Source organism: Hypanus sabinus, chromosome 2, assembly GCF_030144855.1.
Source record: "Hypanus sabinus isolate sHypSab1 chromosome 2, sHypSab1.hap1, whole genome shotgun sequence".
Classification (NCBI taxonomy): Eukaryota; Metazoa; Chordata; class Chondrichthyes; order Myliobatiformes; family Dasyatidae; genus Hypanus; species Hypanus sabinus.
Genome location: NC_082707.1, coordinates 128,748,723 through 128,767,583, shown reverse-complemented (window position 1 = coordinate 128,767,583; position 18,861 = coordinate 128,748,723). Strand labels below are relative to the sequence as shown.

The 18,861-nt window shown below is 37.9% G+C and overlaps 1 protein-coding gene across 1 annotated transcript in view; it reads left to right on the top strand.

The window, feature by feature from the left end:
• LOC132383663 (cytochrome c oxidase assembly protein COX16 homolog, mitochondrial) overlaps positions 1–17,971 on the top strand; it is a 72,158-nt gene extending 54,187 nt beyond the window's left edge. Inside the window, exons 3-4 of the mRNA XM_059954858.1 lie at positions 10,532–10,600; positions 17,754–17,971. Coding sequence (XP_059810841.1) covers positions 10,532–10,600; positions 17,754–17,870 — 186 coding nt within the window. The 3' untranslated portion in view covers positions 17,871–17,971. The remainder of the gene's footprint in view (positions 1–10,531; positions 10,601–17,753) is intronic.
• The last annotated feature ends 890 nt before the right edge of the window (positions 17,972–18,861 follow it).

Here is an 18,861-nt window from a genome sequence, read left to right as displayed (position 1 = left end):
ATTACTTAATATTAACAAGCCGTCAATTTTTGTTTACATTAATTTGAGCAGTTTCTAAAACTTTAACAGATCCGAGCTGCATAGCGTGTAATGCCTGGAGGGTCTTAAACAGTGCCCTTTATCATGGAACTTTTGCAGTGGATGCACCTGTCTTCAGTCTGACTTGCAAAGAATAGCCCTAGACTTGGAGTGTGTTTGTTTCTGGGCAGTACCTTCCTTTGAAGATCCAATGAGCTTTGGGCAGTTCGTTAAAGATCCTTCACCAAGTTGATGAATGACTTGTGGTCCTCCAGTGTCTACTTGTCTCAGTGTGTATCCCTGGGAACCACCCATTGTTGGACCCTGGTGCTTTTGCAATCCAAAGTTCTTTGGAAATCTAGAATGAGGTATAAAATGTATTGTTCATAATAGTTTTATTAAGTGCTACAAGAGTGGAAAATGAACAAGAAAGAAGAGCCGAGAGAACAAAGGGGGGGGGGGGGGAAGAGGCAAAACAGTAGTTGTGGTCTTCTATACTCAGACTAGAGATAAACAAAAGTTTGATGATAACAATTAATCTACAAAATAACCAGATCAAGTGGCATAACATCTGCTTCAGAAAAATAAGACATATCTAGAAAAATACAGAACTGTACCATAATTATTGGAAAATTCACTGAACAAAATAATGTATATTCAAACGTTCATTTTATTGTTAAAGTATGCATGTGCAATACAACTCTGATATTTGTGTTCTCCAGCTAGCCACGAAATATAGGAGTGATGATCACATCAAAACCCCAATCCCTTCCCTCACAAAAAATCAATGACAATAGCATCCAAAGCTCCCTCCACACACACAAATCTAACTAATGTAATAATTATATAAAATACAAGCAATCATAGGAAAATTAAACTACAAGAAATAACAATTCTACAAATCAATCCAACACATTATAGCACAGTGTGATATTTAATGCAGCTTTGAGGGTTGAACCTGCTCTACTAATGCTCAGATCTTCTTAACAAACGTGCAGTTCAGTTGTTACCTGTCCCGTGAGTTTCTCATGAGCATGATGTAATTGTCTTCTGATAGTGGGGTGATGTGATGTCACGCGATGGCATGTCCTGCTAGTATAAAAGGGGAGACAATAATTTGTTGCATATTTGTTTTGTTGGGAGTCACAGTTGGTGGTTACGTAATCGTAGGAGGGAGGGAGAGAGAGAGAGAGAAATACCAGCTTTGTGTGAACCCGAAGAATTGGGTAGAAAATCAACGGCGTTCTGTGTGTATCAAAGTGATTGACGTGAAGTGTGACATGCACTTTTGGTTAACCCCTGCAAGGTCTTGGGTGTGTGGTGACCACCTCTGCTGAAAGGGCAATTACTTTGAGAACTCTTATTCTTCGGGATCTCTTTGGAAAAGGGATTTAGCATTAGCAGTTTCATCTTTCTTCAAGCATCGATCCAAAGTTGGTTCGGGAAGCCTCTTCTCTCCTTTACTTTATGAATCATATGGAGTTATTAAACTACCATTTTAAGACTGTGCTTGAATAAGAATTGTTAAGAATTATTGCTAAGTTTGATTGTTTGATAACGATAGACGCATAATACTGTTAACTTCCATTTAAGTTAGTCGTTTGTATACTTTTCGATTTTTGTGAGTTAGAGGTTAATAAATTTCATTGTTTATTTATAAAAAACTGACTCAACTTCATATCTATCGCTGCTGGTTGCGTAACAAAATTGGGGGCTCGTCCAGGATATGAATAAATTTGGAGCTCAATTGATTGTTTAATTAACGATCTGATTGGGAAAGGGGAAATACCCAATTCCTTTTGTGTGATTGGTTTGTGAGTGAATATCAGCAGCAATGGATATTGGGGAAGTTCTGGCATTGCCAACTCCTGAGGTATTAGCAAAAGCGAAAAAGGGTGAGGTGCTGGAAATTGCTAGAGGGCTGGAGCTTATGGAGATAAAGCTGGCTATGTCAAAGCCAGTGATTCAGAGGAAAATATCTGAGTACTATGTGTCTAAGGGGGACTTTGATAAGAATGTGTTAGAGAAATTTCCTGTAAGTAACGAGGAGATCCAGTTAAGACTGGAACAAATGAGGTTAGAGGATAAAGAAAGACAGAGGCAGTTTGATGCCAAAGAAGCAGATGAACAGAGAGAAGCTGCAGAAAAACAAAGGCAATTTGAAGCTGAAGAAGCAGAGAAAAAGAGGGAATTTGAGCTAGAGATAACGAGGTTGAGGCTATGAAACTTGTTTTACCGTTTATTGCTAGTCAGGAAGTGGATGTAAATACTTCCAGCATTTTGAAAAAGTTGCTCTGAGTTCAAGTTGGCCGAAAGAGGGCTGGCTTGTCCTTTTACTCAGTGTTTTTAGTGGTAAAATACAACAGGTTTATACAGCCTTAGCCAGTGAACAGGCAGCTAATTATAATACTGCGAAACAGGTTATACTTAGAGCTTATGATTTGGTTCCGGAAACTTATAGACAAAGATTTAGAAATTTGAAGAAATCTGTGAACCAGACCTATGTGGAATTTGCTGATGACAGATCTGTGTGTTTTGAGCAATGGTACACATCTAAAAATGTGAATGAAGGTTATGACAACTTGAAAGAGTTTGTTTTGATTGAGGAATTTAAAAGGTGCGTCCCTGACAATATAAAGACATATTTGGATGAAAAGGACACTGCCACATTGCGAGAGTCTGCTAAATTAGCAGATGAGTATGCTCTAACCCACAAGAGTAAATTTCAAGTAAAACTTTCCAAAGGAGTAGCATGGATAGTCGAGGTAAATCAGAAATTAAATCAGAAGCTAGTGATAAATATAAGGATTGATGGAAGCCAGTGAAGGAAAAACATTTTGGTCCTATTTGTCACTGTCTGGTCAGGGAAGTAATTTTATGTCTGGGTTATTCCAGCATGTAGTTTATAAACTGGGAGCCAAACAGATTGCATCGTCTGCGTACCATCCAGAATCACAAGGGGCCTTAGGAATGTTCCATTCTACCCTCAAAACAATAATTTAGATGTTTTGTGTTGAGAATGAGAAGGATTGGGATCAGGGAAATCATTTGCTTTTGTTTGCAGTAAGGAAGTCAGTGCAGGAGTCCCTAGGCTTTAGTCCCTTTGAACTTGTGTTTGGGCACAGAGTCCGAGGACCTTTGGTATTGTTAAAAGAACAGTGGGTTAACAAAGAACTACATATTTATAATCCAACAAATTAATTAAAATTTAAGGAAAGATTACAAAAAGCTTGCAGCTTAGCAAGGGAAAATTTAAAATCTGCTCAGGAAAGATTGAAAACTTGGTATGACAAGGAAGCTAGAATGAGGTCATTTAAGCCGGGAGATAAGGTGTTGGTTTTCCCTGTGTAAATGAACCCTTTACAAGCTAAATTTCATGATCCTTACAAGATTATATCTATAGTTAATAATGTGGACTATGTGGTTAAAAACACCAGATCGATGAAGCTTTGTCATGTAAACATGCTAAAACCATATTATGAAAAACAGTCTGCCACTATGCCTGGTGTTGTCAATAACTATGTGTCTGATCTCCCTGGGAACTCGGCAGCTGATCCATCTGAGGCTTATTTTAAACTGAACATTATTTCCACCAGGCCACCAAATTTGACAATTTTGGAAAATATTGATGAGAAATTGGCTCATCTACAGCCACAGCAGTGACAGCAAATGAAACAGTTAACTATGAAATTTAGCAATTTATTTCAAGACATTCCAAAAAGAACCACATTAGGCTTGCATGATATAGATGTTGGAAATGTCAAATCCATAAAACAACATCCATATTGAATGGACATGGTAAAATGTAGAATTGCTGAACAAGAGATAGCATATATTTTAGAAAATGTTATTATTAGACCCTCTACTTCAGATTGGAGTTTACCTTGTGTCATAGTGCCTAAACCAGATGGTAGTATTTGGTTTTGTACTGATTACAGAAAGGTGAATGCTGTAACAAAAACTGATGCGTATCCAATCCCTAGGGTAGATGATTGTGTGGACAAGGTTGGAAAAGCTAAGTTTCTTACAAAGATCGATCTGTTAAAAATGTTATTGCTGTGTTCCACTGACGGATAAAGGTAGAGAAATTTCTGCATTTGTAACACCATCTGGGTTATATGAATATAATGTTTTGCCATTTGGAATGAAGAATGCTCTAGGAACTTTCCAGATAATGATCAATTCTGTTATTCAAGGGTTGAAACATACAGATGCCTATATGATGATTTAGTCACAGGGAATGACACTTGGGAAGCATTTATCTCTTGCAGTGGAAAAGCTATTTGAAAGGCTTTCAGAAGCTAACTTAACTGTTAATTTAGCTAAAAGTGAATTTGGCCATGCCACTGTGGCCTGTCTTGGTTACATTGTAGGTCAAGGCAGGTTGGCACATACTCAGGCAAAATTTCAGGCAATTTTGGAGGTTCCCTCTCCAACTGGTAAAAAGGCTCTCCGAAGATTCTTGGGAATGGTGGGATATTACCACAAGTTCTGTAAGAACTTTGCCGAGGTTGCCCTTCCATTAACTAACCTCCTGAAGAAAGGTGAGAAGTTTGTGTGGAAAGAGCCTTGTCAGGAGGCCTATGATAAATTGAAAGCTATCCTATGTCACCAACCTGTGCTCAGGTCACCTGACTTTGCAAAGCCATTTTCCTTAGTTGTGGATACCAGTGACGAGGCTGCAGGAGCAGTGTTACTACAAAGGGATAATTGTGATGATGTTGACCATCCTGTGGCTTACTTTTCCAAGAAATTTAATGGGCCTCAAAGAAATTATTCAACCATAGAAAAGGAATTATTATCTCTTATTTTGGCTCTGCAACATTTTGATGTGTGTGTTGGTGCAACTCAGAAATCACTTGTGGTTTACACCGATCATAACCCATCGGTATTTTTGAGTAAACTGAAAAACAGAAACAGAAGGTTGTTAAATTGGAGTTTGATTTTACAAGAATATGATCTCTTAATAACTCACATTAAAAGCAAAGGTAATGTGATTGCCGACTGTGTCCAGATGTTGAACTTGCAATGTAAATTTTTTTATGGAGTGGAATTTTGATATTTATATACATTCCTGCCATATGTTATATTAGTTTGTAGAGCGCTGTATGATAATTGTATGTATATTGTGCATTTTGTAAATTTTATACATTTGTATATTGTGTAAATTGTAGTTAAAAATTTTGCTCTTAATAGATCAAAAGTGGAGATGTTACTTGTCCTGTGAGTTTCTCGTGAGCATGATGTAATTGTCTTGTGATAGTGGAGTGATGTGATGGCATGTCCCGCTGGTGTGAAAGGAAATACAGTAATTAGTTGCGTAGTTGCTTTGTTGGGAATTGCAGTTGATGGTTACTTAATCATAGAAGGAGAGAGACAGAGAGTGAAGAAATACCAGCTTCGTGCAAACCCAAAGAATTGGGTAGAAAATCAATGGCGTTCTGTGTGTATCGAAGTGATTGACGTGAAGTGTGGCACACACTTTTGGTTAACTCCTGCAAGGTCTCAGGTGTGTGGTGACCACCTCTGGCGAAAAGTCAGTTACTTAGAGAAATCTTATTCTTCATGTTCTCTTCGGAAAAGGCATTTAGCGGCTGGGATCTGCATCAGCAGTTTCGTCTTTCTTCAAGCATCAGTCCAAAGCTGGTTCGGGAAGCCCCTCCTCTTCCATACTTTATGAATCATATGGACTTATTAAACTACCACTTTAAAACTGTGCTTGAATAAGAATTGTTAAGAATTATTGCTAAGTTCGACTGTTTGATAACTATAGATGCATAACAGTTAACTTCAGTTTAAGTTAGTCGTTTGCTTACTCTTCAATGTTTTTGAGTAGAGGTTAATAAATTTTATAGTTTATTTATAAAAACCTGACAACTCCATATCTATGGCTGCTGGTTGCGTAACACAGTAAGAAATAGATGGTGATCTTAGTTTTGAGAAACTATCTTGAAAATAGCATGAGTTGACACTGAGACTCCTGATACATGTGTCCTTACCACCAGCAACCAAGCAATCTCATGGAGCTTATTTGACAGTTCTTGTGATAAAACATTCTGCTAGCTGACTGACAGCCTGTCCAGCAAGATCCACCCTATCCCTTTCATGTAGGGCTTTAAGTACATTTCATGTGCTTTGTGATAAAAGGGTCTGCAAGGATTAGGTGAAATAGCATAGTCCAACTAAAATAAATGTTTTGTGGTAACTTGACCAAACTATCCTTTGCACTGTCAGGGACAAATAGAATTTGAGCACATTCTGATACATCTGTCTATTCAGGATCTATGTACAACTTTATGCAACAATATAGAAATGTAGACATCAAAATGAAGGCCACCACATCTGTCTGTCTTTGCAGATTTTTCATTATGTTTCTGTGAATTGAATCTGTTTTGGAGTTCCAGGTAAACAGAATGTCATTTAAAAAAACATCATTGCATATGTGGGAAATCGGAAATAAAAACAGGAGATGTAGTGCATGTGCTGGTTGTGGGCCACCCTGTACTAAGGGCAAACCCCAGAGCCCCATGCACTTGATGACCCAGTTCTTTCTAATGATCAAGTGTGAGCGCTACTGTCTATGTAATTTCTTCACCCTGCATATAGTCCTTGCTCCATTCGCAGCAGTTCACATTGCCAGCACTCTCTAGTAATCCAATCTGACTGTAAACAGCATTGGTTAGTGTAGCTGCCACTGAGCATGGCCTTGATTTTGCTTGGGTTTGGTGTGACTGCCAAGGCCAGTTGGAACTGTTCGCAGCTGCTTTTCTATCTGTGAACCAACAGTAAGTCAGAACAGAAGATGATGATATCCATGTGTAGAATCAAAATCAGGTTTACTATCACTGGCATGTGACATGAAATTTGTTAACTTAGCAGCGCAGTTCAATGCAATACATAATATAGAAGAGGAAAAATAAATCAAATACAGTATACGTATATTGAATAGATTAAAAAATGTGCAGTAAAACAGAAATACTGTATATTTTTAAAAAGTGAGGTACTGTTCAAAGGTTCAAAGTCCATTTAGGAATCAGATGGCAGAGGGGAAGAAACTGTTCCTGAATCGTTTAGTGTTTGTCTTCAGGCTTCTGTGCCTCCTTCCTGATGGTAACAGTAAGAAAAGGTCATGCCCTGGGTGCTGGGGTCCTTAATAATGGATGCTTTGCTCTGAGTGCCCCTACCGCCTCATGTTCTGCTTCCTGGTGGACTCATCAGGAGGCTTCTCCAGATTATTCTGCTTTGTAACTCCAAAAACTAAAGTCTAGGAAAAGGTGTCTGCTTCATTGTTACTTTAGCAAGCTGCGCACATGATGTGGTGGCGTAATGACATCTGCTATTCACATACTTTTATGTATAACCCATAATGAATTATGTAAACATACAAAGAATGCTTAATCAAACAATACATTTACAGTGTTATTCAATTATTGCTGAGATGTTAGATACACAACACTCCTCCCTGCTTAGGTATAAATTCCAACTCGGTATAGAACATAATTGGTTCTGGGGCCTCCTCCATGGTGGTTCTAGGAGTTGACTCTGGGCTGCAGGAAGTGATTCTGATAATTCTGGATGCAATTCTTCTCTCGCTGTTACGAATGTCATTCCCACAGGAATGATCTTTCCTCCAGTATAAGTTCTTAGCTGGATATCTGCAGGCTTCAGTTCAGTATCTTTGAAATGCCATTTAAACTCATTTTGTTGAATGACTGAAACAGCCGAGCCAGTGTCTAATACTTTAATTAATTTGCCGTTCACTTCTGGTGTAAGCCGTATTGCTTGCCTTCTGTTAGTTTCCACATTGTAAATCTCAAGGCTACTCAGTCCTGTGTTTTCATCAACAGGATGTAGATTGGTGATCTTTTTGATGCTGCAATTTGACTTCCTAGCTCTTTCTCTTTCCTATGCAGTCCATTTATTTTCATCTGTCAGACAAGCTCTTTGTATATTTCCTACTTTGTTGCATTTTCTGCAAGTTTGACCTTTAAACTTGCATTGGTCTAGTGTATGTAAGCCTTTGCCACAACAGTAACACAATTTGTTCAGTCAGGCAAGTTTCTATCTAGACATTGCAATTTTGTACACACCCTTTCATTCCTGACTGCAGCTCAGTTGTGTCTCTGGTAGCTGCTTCCTTTGATACAGCGATTTTAACTGCTCTTTCTAAGTGTGAGTTGTGCTTCAATTAGAACCCATTTTTGAATCCTTTTTATAAGATTCCACAAAGCAATCTCTCAGTGCATCATTAAGCCTACTACTGAACTGGCAATACTTAATTTCTTCAATTCAGCCACATAATCTGAAATGGACTCAGTTCTAAATGTTCCTGCGTTACTTTCATGATATTAGCAAAATTCATCTTGTTTGGTTTGGTTGGAGCAATCAAACTTCTAAGCAAGCTGTGTGCTCTTCCACCTATAACAATCAGAAAAGCTGACACTTGTTCCTTATTGACTATTCCATTTGCTTTAAAATACTGCTCAATCTGTTCAGTATAGATGGTTCAGTCATCTGTTGTGCAATTGAACTCATCTATCTTTCCAAAGTAGCTAACCATTTCTGCTTTATTTCTTTTTATTACTGTTATTATTACTCGGTACTCACTTTTTATGAGTTTCACTTCAACAGGTGGGTAGTCGTCTCAGGTTCATTTTTAAAGCTTGCTCATTGCTGCTTTTGTGTTTTGTAACTCAAAAAAACTAATTGAAAGAAAAAGATGGGAGCCTGGGAAAATGTGTCTAGTTCATTTTTACTTTAGCGAAGCATGCTCATATGACATGGTGGCCTAATGACGTATGCTAGTCACACACTTTTATCCATAACCCATAATGAAATAGGTGAACAACAAAGAATGCTTAAAGAATATATTAACAGTATCACTCAAATATTACTGAAATTTTAAATACACAACAGATTTGATTAGGAAACCTTCTGTTTCCCAAACTTAGTTTAAGACTGTGCTACTAAAACCAAACAGATGGAATAATGAAAAATCAGCTCCAGGAACGAAGCTAAATCTTTAGGGAAAATGCTTCTCAGTATGGGTTCTCCCTTTAAGATTGTCATATTAAGATAATTTCTTCTAGATTTTATAGCCATCCATTAATTTATTTAGAACAGTTTATGTTATAAATGTTCACAGTAATCTAAATTTGACATAAGAAATGTTATGATCTTAAAATTGGAAAAGGAATTTGCACTTAATACAAACATAAATATTCACAGCATTTATCTGCAATTTCTTAACTTGTGCAACTTGCAATTGCTCTTGACTTTTAACTGTTGACTGTTTCTCTTTTTCAGTTCTGATGAGGCGTCTTGGCATGAACCATTAACAAAAATTCTGCCTGACTTGAGTGTTTTGAGCATGGTTGCTTTTATTCTGACTTTCGTCATCTGTAGTTATATTATTTTCATTTACTGTCAATGGCTGTTGACCATATTAGCTCCAAGTTTACTTACAACAAAAAAAAACTTGATATTGTAATGCATTCCACAGTCTTCTCTGTCAAATGCAACTCTCGCCATTTGACGGTTTGCCAATGTCTCACCTGGCAGTATGGATACAATACGAATCACGTTATCTGTCTTGAATTGGAAATACAATAGATTCTGCAGATGCTGGAAACCTTGAGCAACACACATGCTGGAGGAACTTAATAGGTCAGGCAGCAGCTATGGAGGGAAGTGAGCAGTCGATATTTTGGCATGAGACCCGTCATTGGGACTGGAAAGGAAGGGGACAAAAGACAGAATAAGAAACAGTGTCTCCAATTTGAGTGGAGTATGTTCTCTTCAATTGTGTCATTAAATTTTCCAGACTTCCATTTTCTTGCACTGTTTCATCAAAACAGCTGAGTACAGAATTTCTTGTAATTAATAACTTTAATCTTTAGAAGATGGGCAATATACTTATGTATTTATTTATGATATAATAGCGATATTATATAACTCTGTAATAAGAACTCTTATGGAAATAAAATGGTGGTCTTTCTATCAGTCTCCAAATAGAAAAGACCAATATGTTCTATATAATTCCAAGCTACACTGAACTGAAGAAATTTTTCTAGTCTGATTAATCCAAGTTAAAACTGGTTTTGCTCTGATTGCTTTTAAGTATTAGCTTTAAATAAGAATCAGACAGACACGAGTTGCTGCTTCTTGCTCACCACTAACTCCTTTTGGAAGGTGATAACATAGGACATTAAAGCAATGATTGGTTCAGGCTTGGCTCAGATAGGATGTCTGAGTGATCAAATGACTTGCTGATGCCAGCTGTTGGAATATACACATGAGTAGCCACTAAGTAACTGAAGCAATCTGTTCTAAAATGTTGTTTGGTAATAGACTCCCGAAGTTCTTGGCACTTGGAACATTTTTCAGTATGCCATGAAATTTTATCTTCTACTAACTTTGACCAAGTAATGTTTAACAAACTATGTTCACAATTTTTTTGTCTTATGTATTTACATTAAATAGTCATTTATATATATCTTGTTTTTTTTCCCAGTTGGATCCTGCACTTGAAGCACAGTTAAAGAAGAATAAAGACAAGGTTACACTGGAGTCAGAATATCAGGTGTAGTATTAAAATTATGTGGTCCTGGTCAACTAATCTCAATGTTTAGTAGCATTTTATTCAGGATTTATGAACGCATGGCAATGCACAGTATTCATTCAATGTCATTGATGCTACCTCAGACCTGCTCAAGCCCTCCCTGTGTGTCTCCTTATTTCTTCCCCCTGCCCTAGTGCAGTTAAACCTTCAGTTTTTTGGTTTGCTATTATGCCCATGTTTGTGTTGATCTTCCTGTCCCTTTACTCTGGAGAATCTCAGAGCTATATTCTGAATGCTCATCCAGCCAACACTAGCTTCACACTTCCACTTGATTTCACTGGATTAGTTATTTCTTTTCATTGCAAGATTGTTTTGCTACTTCATAAGAAAGCTGAGCGATGTTTAAGTTTACATTATCATGTTATATAAGGAGTAATTGTACTATAGCAGGATTTTAGATGTGGCCAAGTGGACAATGTTGATCAAAACATCGAATGGGGATTTTCTAGAGGAGTCTCAAAGCATACCCTATTAGTGAAACTTTTATTTCTATTGCTCACCCTGTACTTAAAATATTTTGTCACAAATTGCTCACAAGTTCCAGCGCTTGGTATTGGAACCTCCAGACAGCTTTTCTTGTCTTTTGAAAAGGTGAATGAACAATACTCACAAAGAATCCTAATCTGTATTACTGAGCATATAGATCTGTGAACAACAGATACAGGATGCCAATGGGCTCCTTGAGATGTCTTCCACAAACTGCCAACAAGTTAGTTTTAATAATGGTTAAACCAGGTAAGTTGATGAAGGTGAAAGGAATGGCTGGAAATGTGAAGAGGTATGAGTAAAGACTGTAGGACAATTTAAGTGCCAATCTGGAGCCTTTGGGTGGGCATTCCATCTAATGGTGCAATTGAACAGCATGCTAGTGAGCTTACATCTGTGGAACTTGGCTGCAACAATGTTACCTTGTAGTTTTCTCTTAGTTTATAAAATTGAAAGGAAAGTACACAGCACAAATATTAAAACCATGCTAGTTTCATTTGGTATTGATTACCACAACTTATTCGTCTTTTCTCTTCAGTTAATTTCCTTTGAAGCTAACTAAAGCTCTCTCATGCCACAATTGTTCTGATGATTACTACTTGGCACTATCACGTGTCTCTTGTTAGTCTTACTAGGCTAATGCCTTGGAAGTGTAGTTCTGTAGTACACCTGAATGCTGTTGATTCACTGACTAGTTTTGTCTTGGGGATATGCACCTGAATATTTGCATTTTTCCACACTACCCTAATCCTACAGATCAGTGGTGTAGGTGATGCCAGCTCTGTAATCTCTACCGTTCACAGAACTGATAAAAGACTGTATAATTTCACTTTAATTCAATGAAGTGGAATTGTACAATCTTCGATCAGTTCTGTGACTGGAGGAGCAAACTGGACACTAAAAAGTCAGGTAACCAAAACGTGCTGTGATCTGATGATAATCACCAGTTTTTGCAAACCACCAGTAGCTGGAAAATTAAATCCAGAAGGTTGAAAGGCAATCAATGCCAAATGAAACTAGTATGGTTTTAATCTTTGTGCTGTGTACTTTACTTTCAATTTTATAAACTAAGGGAAAACTACAAGGTAACATTGTTGCAGCCAAGTTCCACAGATGTAAGCTCACTAGCATGCTGTTCAATTGCACCATTAGATGGAATGCCCACCCAAAGGCTCCTGCTGCATTTTTTTTCTAATTCCTCTCCTTGGGTTGATTTAACTTAACATACCTTACAGATCATCCTTTGATTTTTTTTTTTGGCTGGAGTTCTAAAGAGATTGAATAGGCTAGGTCAGTTATCCCAGGAGTGAAGAAAGCTGAGAGGTGACATGATGATAAATTTATGAGTGGCATAAATACGAGAAATAGTCAGCATTTGTTTCCCTAATAGAGGTGCTAAAACTAGAGGGCACAGGTTAAAAGTAAGAGGGTGTTGGTTGAAAGTTGATCTGAAAGATAAATCATTCATAAGATAATTATGTCTGGAAAGAGCTGTCAGAGGAGGGAGAGGCAGCAGGAATACCAATAACTTCAAGAGTCTTTGAAGATGAAGGCATAGAGGAATATGGAGTTAACACAAGCATGGTAGCATAGTGTTGAGCGCTGTCTCTTTACAGCGTAGGCGATCACTGATCGGGGTTTGATTCCCGCCAATGTCTGTAAGGAATTTGTATGTTTTCCCATGGACGTGTGGGTTTCTTCCCACATTCCAAAAGCATAGGGTTAGTGAGTTGTGGACATGCATGGCAACCACTGTGGTCTGCCCCAGCACAATCCTCACTGATTTCATTTGGCATAAATGATTATTTCACTGTATGTGCCAATGTACATGTGACTAATAAAGCTTATCTTTTCAATCTTTCGAATTGGTCTAGATGAGCCATAGACAGAGTGAGCCGAGGGGCCTGATTCTTTGATGTACAGCTATATGGTTTGGTTGCACTCTATTCAGTGAGCCATCAGCAATACAAGACATTGGTGTAGCCTAATTTGGAATATTGCATGCAGTTTTAGTCACCTACCTACAGGAAGGATTTATATAACGTTGAAAGAGTACAAAGAAAATTTACCAGGACATTGCTGGGTCTAGATGATCTGAGTTATAAGGGAAGATTGAATAGGTTAGGATATCATTCCTTAGAATGTAGAAGATTGAGAGATTTGATAGAGGTATACTAAATTATGAGAGGTATAGTAGACAGGGTAAATGCAAGCAGACATTTTCCACAGATGTTTGGTGGGACCAGAGGTTACGTGAAAGGTGAAAAGTTTAAGGGGAACATGAGTGGGAACCACTTCACTCAGAGGGTCAAGAAAGTGTGGAATGATCTGCCAGCACAAGTGTTGCATGCAAGCTTGATTGCAATGTTTAAGGGAAGTTTGGATAAGTAGCACTAAGAAGGGCTATGGTTCCGGTCGGCAGGTCAATGGGAGAAGACAGTTTAAATGTTTCAGTACAGACTAGATGGGCCGAAGAACCTGTTTTTGTGCTGTACTTTTCTATGACTACTGAATTCATTGGTTTCAATGTTGATTGTTTCCCTTTTTGTGATTTTGCGCAATACATAATCTCCATGTTGTTTTGTACTTTTTTTTTGGCTCTGTGACCTTCCTTTAGCTGCTTTAATGTGCCATCTATCATTATATGTTGTTTAGAATTATTTACTATTATTTAGAATGACTTTGAGGAGGAAAGAAGGGGAAATCAGTACTGGAAGACTGATGCAGCTGAGATTGACTGGAGTTAGCACCATGATTAATGTTAGACCACTGCAAGCCATAAGATTGATTATAGTGCCCTTTATGTCAGCACTGTAGTGTGAGAAGGATTTGTCCCTTCCATTTGGGAATTCTTATTCTGCCTAATTATCTCTGAGCCAAGTGACGAGTACTGTGCAGAGAAGTCAGTGTAGTGACATTTTCAACATTTCATTTTTACAGGCAACAAAGGTTCTCTGTCTTGCAGCTGTAAAATCTTTTCAGAATTCTAAAACCTCATTTTCTGCTGGATCTCTATATTAATTGCGGTAAATGAATTGAAGAAAATAGTTATGAAGGAATGATAAATTTGACATGCAACATAGCTTCTGATTTGAGAGTCAAAAAAAAAGCTCTGGAGTTTTATGATCGAGAATTCTGATTAGGAGAGGTTTCAATCTGCTACATCAGAACTGCCACTGTAGCTGTCAGCCATGATTCCTTCTAAGCTGTGCAGCTGTCCTGTACAGAATTTCCATTGTGATGATTTCCATTTGAAGAGGTGGGCAGTTGTTCTGGCTTGAACTATTCAGCGAGAGTAACTGAAAGTAATGAAGATTTGTCTGAAAATCCTGGAGGTAATGGGATTTCTCAGTCCAATTAAAATGTTGACTATCATAAGTGATACAGTTATGTAATTCTGCAAATATACTTCATTGAGGTCTTTGTGGTTGAAGGAAGAAAAAAACAAAGATCTTCAAATGTAAAAATACAGATTTCTATGCAAATTTATTTTCACATGTGCACGACCAAATGCAGGTACACTATATAATACAGGCAGTCCCCGAGTTACGAATGTCTGACTTATGGACAACTTGTATTTACGAACAAAGGGAGGAGAACGCCGTCCACCATTTTAAGTCAGATCGCGATGCTGTTAACACTCTGTTGAGTGTGTAACTTTGTATTTGGCTTAAATATTTCTTAGCAAGATTCACCCTGACCCCCCTTTTCCAGTCAGCACTGTTCCCTCTTGTCCCATTTAACCTGTCTTAGCGTGGGTGGACTTTAGGTCCTGGAACAACCCGCCGCCCACGGCTGCTGCTGTATTTTTTTTATTAAGTGTGATCGTGAACAATAGCCAGATCAGAAATGCTGATCAAGTCAACTAGTTCCTAAAGAGCTCTGATAGGCCAATCAGACGGTTTACTGCTGCTCAGCGATAGAACATAAAATCCGCAGTTTTCTGTTCCATTGACGGAAAACGATTGCGATTGAAAATAAGGTGGAAATAATAAAGTAATTGGAAAGAGGTGAAAAACCATCGGTCATTGGAAAAGCGTTAGGCTACAGTCAGTCAATGATGGGAACGACTTTAAAGGATACAGGTAAAGGATAAAGTGAGAATAGTGGAGCATGTGAAAGGCCCTGCCCCGATGAAAGCTACAATTATTATTAAGCAAGTCAGTGGTTTAATTATTGAAATACTTACGTTTCTTAAGTGTTTTATATGCATAGAAAGGTAAAACATAAACTATATACTAAGACACACGTTTGACTAACTGACGCTAAATAATACCGGATGTACCTGTTCCGACTTATGTACAAATCTGACTTAAAGATGGACTCAGGAAAGGAACTCATTCGTAACCCGGGGACAGCCTATATCTAAAATGTACATATGTACTTGCCATTGTGACACATATCAAAACCAAGGTCAGTCTCTATGCAGATATATCACAGTTATATTTAAAGTGTATAATTTAACATTATAACAGTCTTTTTCATTCTGATATTGTTTGCAGAGAGGGGTTGGTGATTGGAGAAACATCTCTTCCAAAGGAAGTGTAGGGTGCTCCTTCCCTCCGCTAGCTTGCAGGACACCCTTGGGCAAGATGTAGTACTTGCTTAGCCCCCTCCGATCAGGGTTACATAAAGCTGTAGGAGCAAGTAGTGGATGGTCGTCTGAACAGCTGGTGCATATCACAAGTCCTGAATTATGTGACCACTGACACTAGGCAGACAATCTCTGAAAAGTGTTGATAATGGCTGGGGTCACCTGTCTTGTAAAGACATTGCCCTGAAAATGGCAATGGCAAATGAGTTCTGTAGAAAAATTTGCCAAGAACAATCATGGTCATGGAAAGACCATGATCACCCAGGTCAGATGGCCCTTCACATAACGAACAAACGATTGTTCCAAGAATATACTTCATTCAACCCCTGTGACCACCCATCTGCCAGATGTTGATCCAGTGCTGACCAAAATACAAAATTTGCATTACTATTTTTGGTGTTCAGGATATGTTTGTCTGAAATTCCAGTGCTGTTTAAAGGATTTGTACTTGGAAATCTTAATGGGTTAACATTTCTATTTATGGAAAGCATTCCTAAATTCTGATAATAGGATTCTTCTGTCCAGAAATTCTTCGGAATCTTTCCTTGCCTAGGTTTTGCTCCCTTGAGTGGAGAGGACAAATCTTCCCATTATTAACATTTATATTACAGCAATGTGCAGTGGCTGATTGTCCTACTATACTTAAGACTTAAGTTCAACTGGAGCTAAAATTGACAGAGTAAAAGTCTTCCTTCCCCGTGGGCTGTGAAAATGTGAGATTGCAATGAAACAGGTTCCAAGTGTTCATGATTGTAGAACAGTCTTAATTGAATAACTGCCTCAGCCCTTGCTCATTCTAATTTTGAAAGTGGTGCTTTGTTCTCCACTGTGGAGCTTTGGGACAATACTTTGGGAGCAAGCTTTAGCTAGTGTGGGTTTGGCCCAGTTTGATGTAGTGATGCTTCCTGGTCAAAGGAAAGAAAGGATATGGTGCTGATCTGTTTGCTGTTGTGTGATGTCTTGTTGCTCATTCATTAAATTCTGTGAGTGTACACAATGACTTTTATTTATCTGAAGAGTTTAGGAATTCAACATGTTTGAACAGTTGAATAATTTGAATTTTACTTTGCAATTTGTAGCATCATAGTTGGTTTGTATCCTGAGTCAACACACAACCTGATTAATTATACACATATTGCATAGGTGGTTCATGTGACATTTTATACAAGTAGTTTCTAAAGCAGTGCTACTCATAAACTCTTTGCTGAAGGTTGCATTTCCAAAGATGTTTCTTGACAATGGCAGTTTCAGAAATTCTGTATAAAGCTCTATTACAGTAGTGAAGCCTCACCGATTCCCAAACTGAGTTTCTGTTTGATTGTTGAAGACTATCAGCTCGAGAAGCTCACTATTTTTTCCAAAGGAAGGGAAGGCAGGTTAGTGAAAAGATAACAAACAATCCAATTTGATGCTTACCTGTTTCCTAAAGAGTGAAAGGCAGTACCCCATCTTGGATTATACTTCAGCTATTAGTTTTCTTTTGGAGGAAATGTACGGAATAAGAAAAGACAATTGAACAGAAATCTAAACAATGTTTAAAGAGGTGCAAATATATTTCTGCATGGAAACACTTTATTCTCCTGAAGTTTTTCCACTTTTTTCCTTGCTTTGAGAGATATTGCTGAAAGCATGAAATGAGATCTTAGTGAGGATGACACATACCTGCTGTTCCAGACCCCTTGCTTTCACTGATGAGAAAGGGGGAAAGTGTTCTATTCTAGCATTGCAATGCCTTGTAATGGGCATATGGAACAGTATTAGCTGGAACAAGGAACTGTCATCAAAGATAGTACTGCATCTACAGAAAGGTGGTTATGAAGTGTTTAGAGGAACAGTGACATAGCTTTCAGAGTATGTGCAAGTATTGATGTTATGTTCAAACCACTGTATTGTAATTGTTTATATTATACTGCATATGTTCTGTTGTGCATGTGATTTTTTTAAAATTGCCTTTTGGTAAAGAATATAATGCATCTATTTTGTTATGTAACAGAGTGATGATATCCAACTTTGTTCTCTTAAATAAAAATACAGAAACTTCCAAAGCCTGACTCTGAATGGGTAAACATCAGAGGACCACGTCCCTGGGAAGATTCAAAAGCTGTCCAAGAACAACAACGGAAGATTCAAATTGGGAGCAGCATTAAATAGTGACGTGAATCGTCTGGTTGTTATTCACTTGTGTCTGGAAACTGAATACCTCAGCTAATTTGAATTTAAAATGTTATATACATAAAAATATTTGCAATGCCTGTTTGTTTTTTTTTGTATTGATTTAATAATAACTGTAAAATGGGAGATCAGAGTGAATGTGAAAGGATCTACCGATTGTATTGGAAATCCCTTACTATCTATGAAATATGATTTTTCTTTTGAAATTACCCATTGAAGGTTTCAACAGTGCAAAATGAGCTTTGAACTATTGCAGCAGGAAATTATAGCCATATGCTATCCTTAGTTTTCCAGTGTTCGTACACTGCTTTCAAGCAGCAATATCTATTGTTTCCTAGCAACCAGTGCTGCTAGCTCTCAATTAGAGCTTGCTCTAGATTTGTGAAAGATGCAGCTCCTTGTGAGCTGCTTCATGTTGGCTTTCATTTTTGGAGCCCCAGGTACCAGGGTAAGTCTGTTCCCTGCATTCATGTAATTGTACCTGTAATTGCACATCCCTAGAGATTGCTTAGATGCCTCCAGGAATTTTCACCTCCTAGATTAATAGATGGAACCCTAACTGGATTTTTTTTCAACTAAGCAGATCCCCAAAGAAAATCACAGTTTCTTGTTAGGTATCCCACAACAGTTTCTTCATCAGGAGCAATAATACCCAAAACAGCCTTGGGCCAAGCTGGTAGCTTGTAAATGAAGACTTTGCATTGTTATGAGAAGAGTTAACCTTCAAAAAGTTTCATGTTTCTTGCATATTACTGTCCCAAACTACTTTAGGTGTATGATACTCACTGGATTAATACTATATAAGGTTTCTAGACTTGATGACTGCACGGGTTTGGGTTCACCATTAAATGTAAACAGATTTCATGTCCCTTATAATCCAAGGTTTATCTTAACTGGCCTTCATAATCCTGAATGACAATCATACAACCCAACAGGAAAGTTTGTCAGGATGCCAGCAGCTTGAATGTAT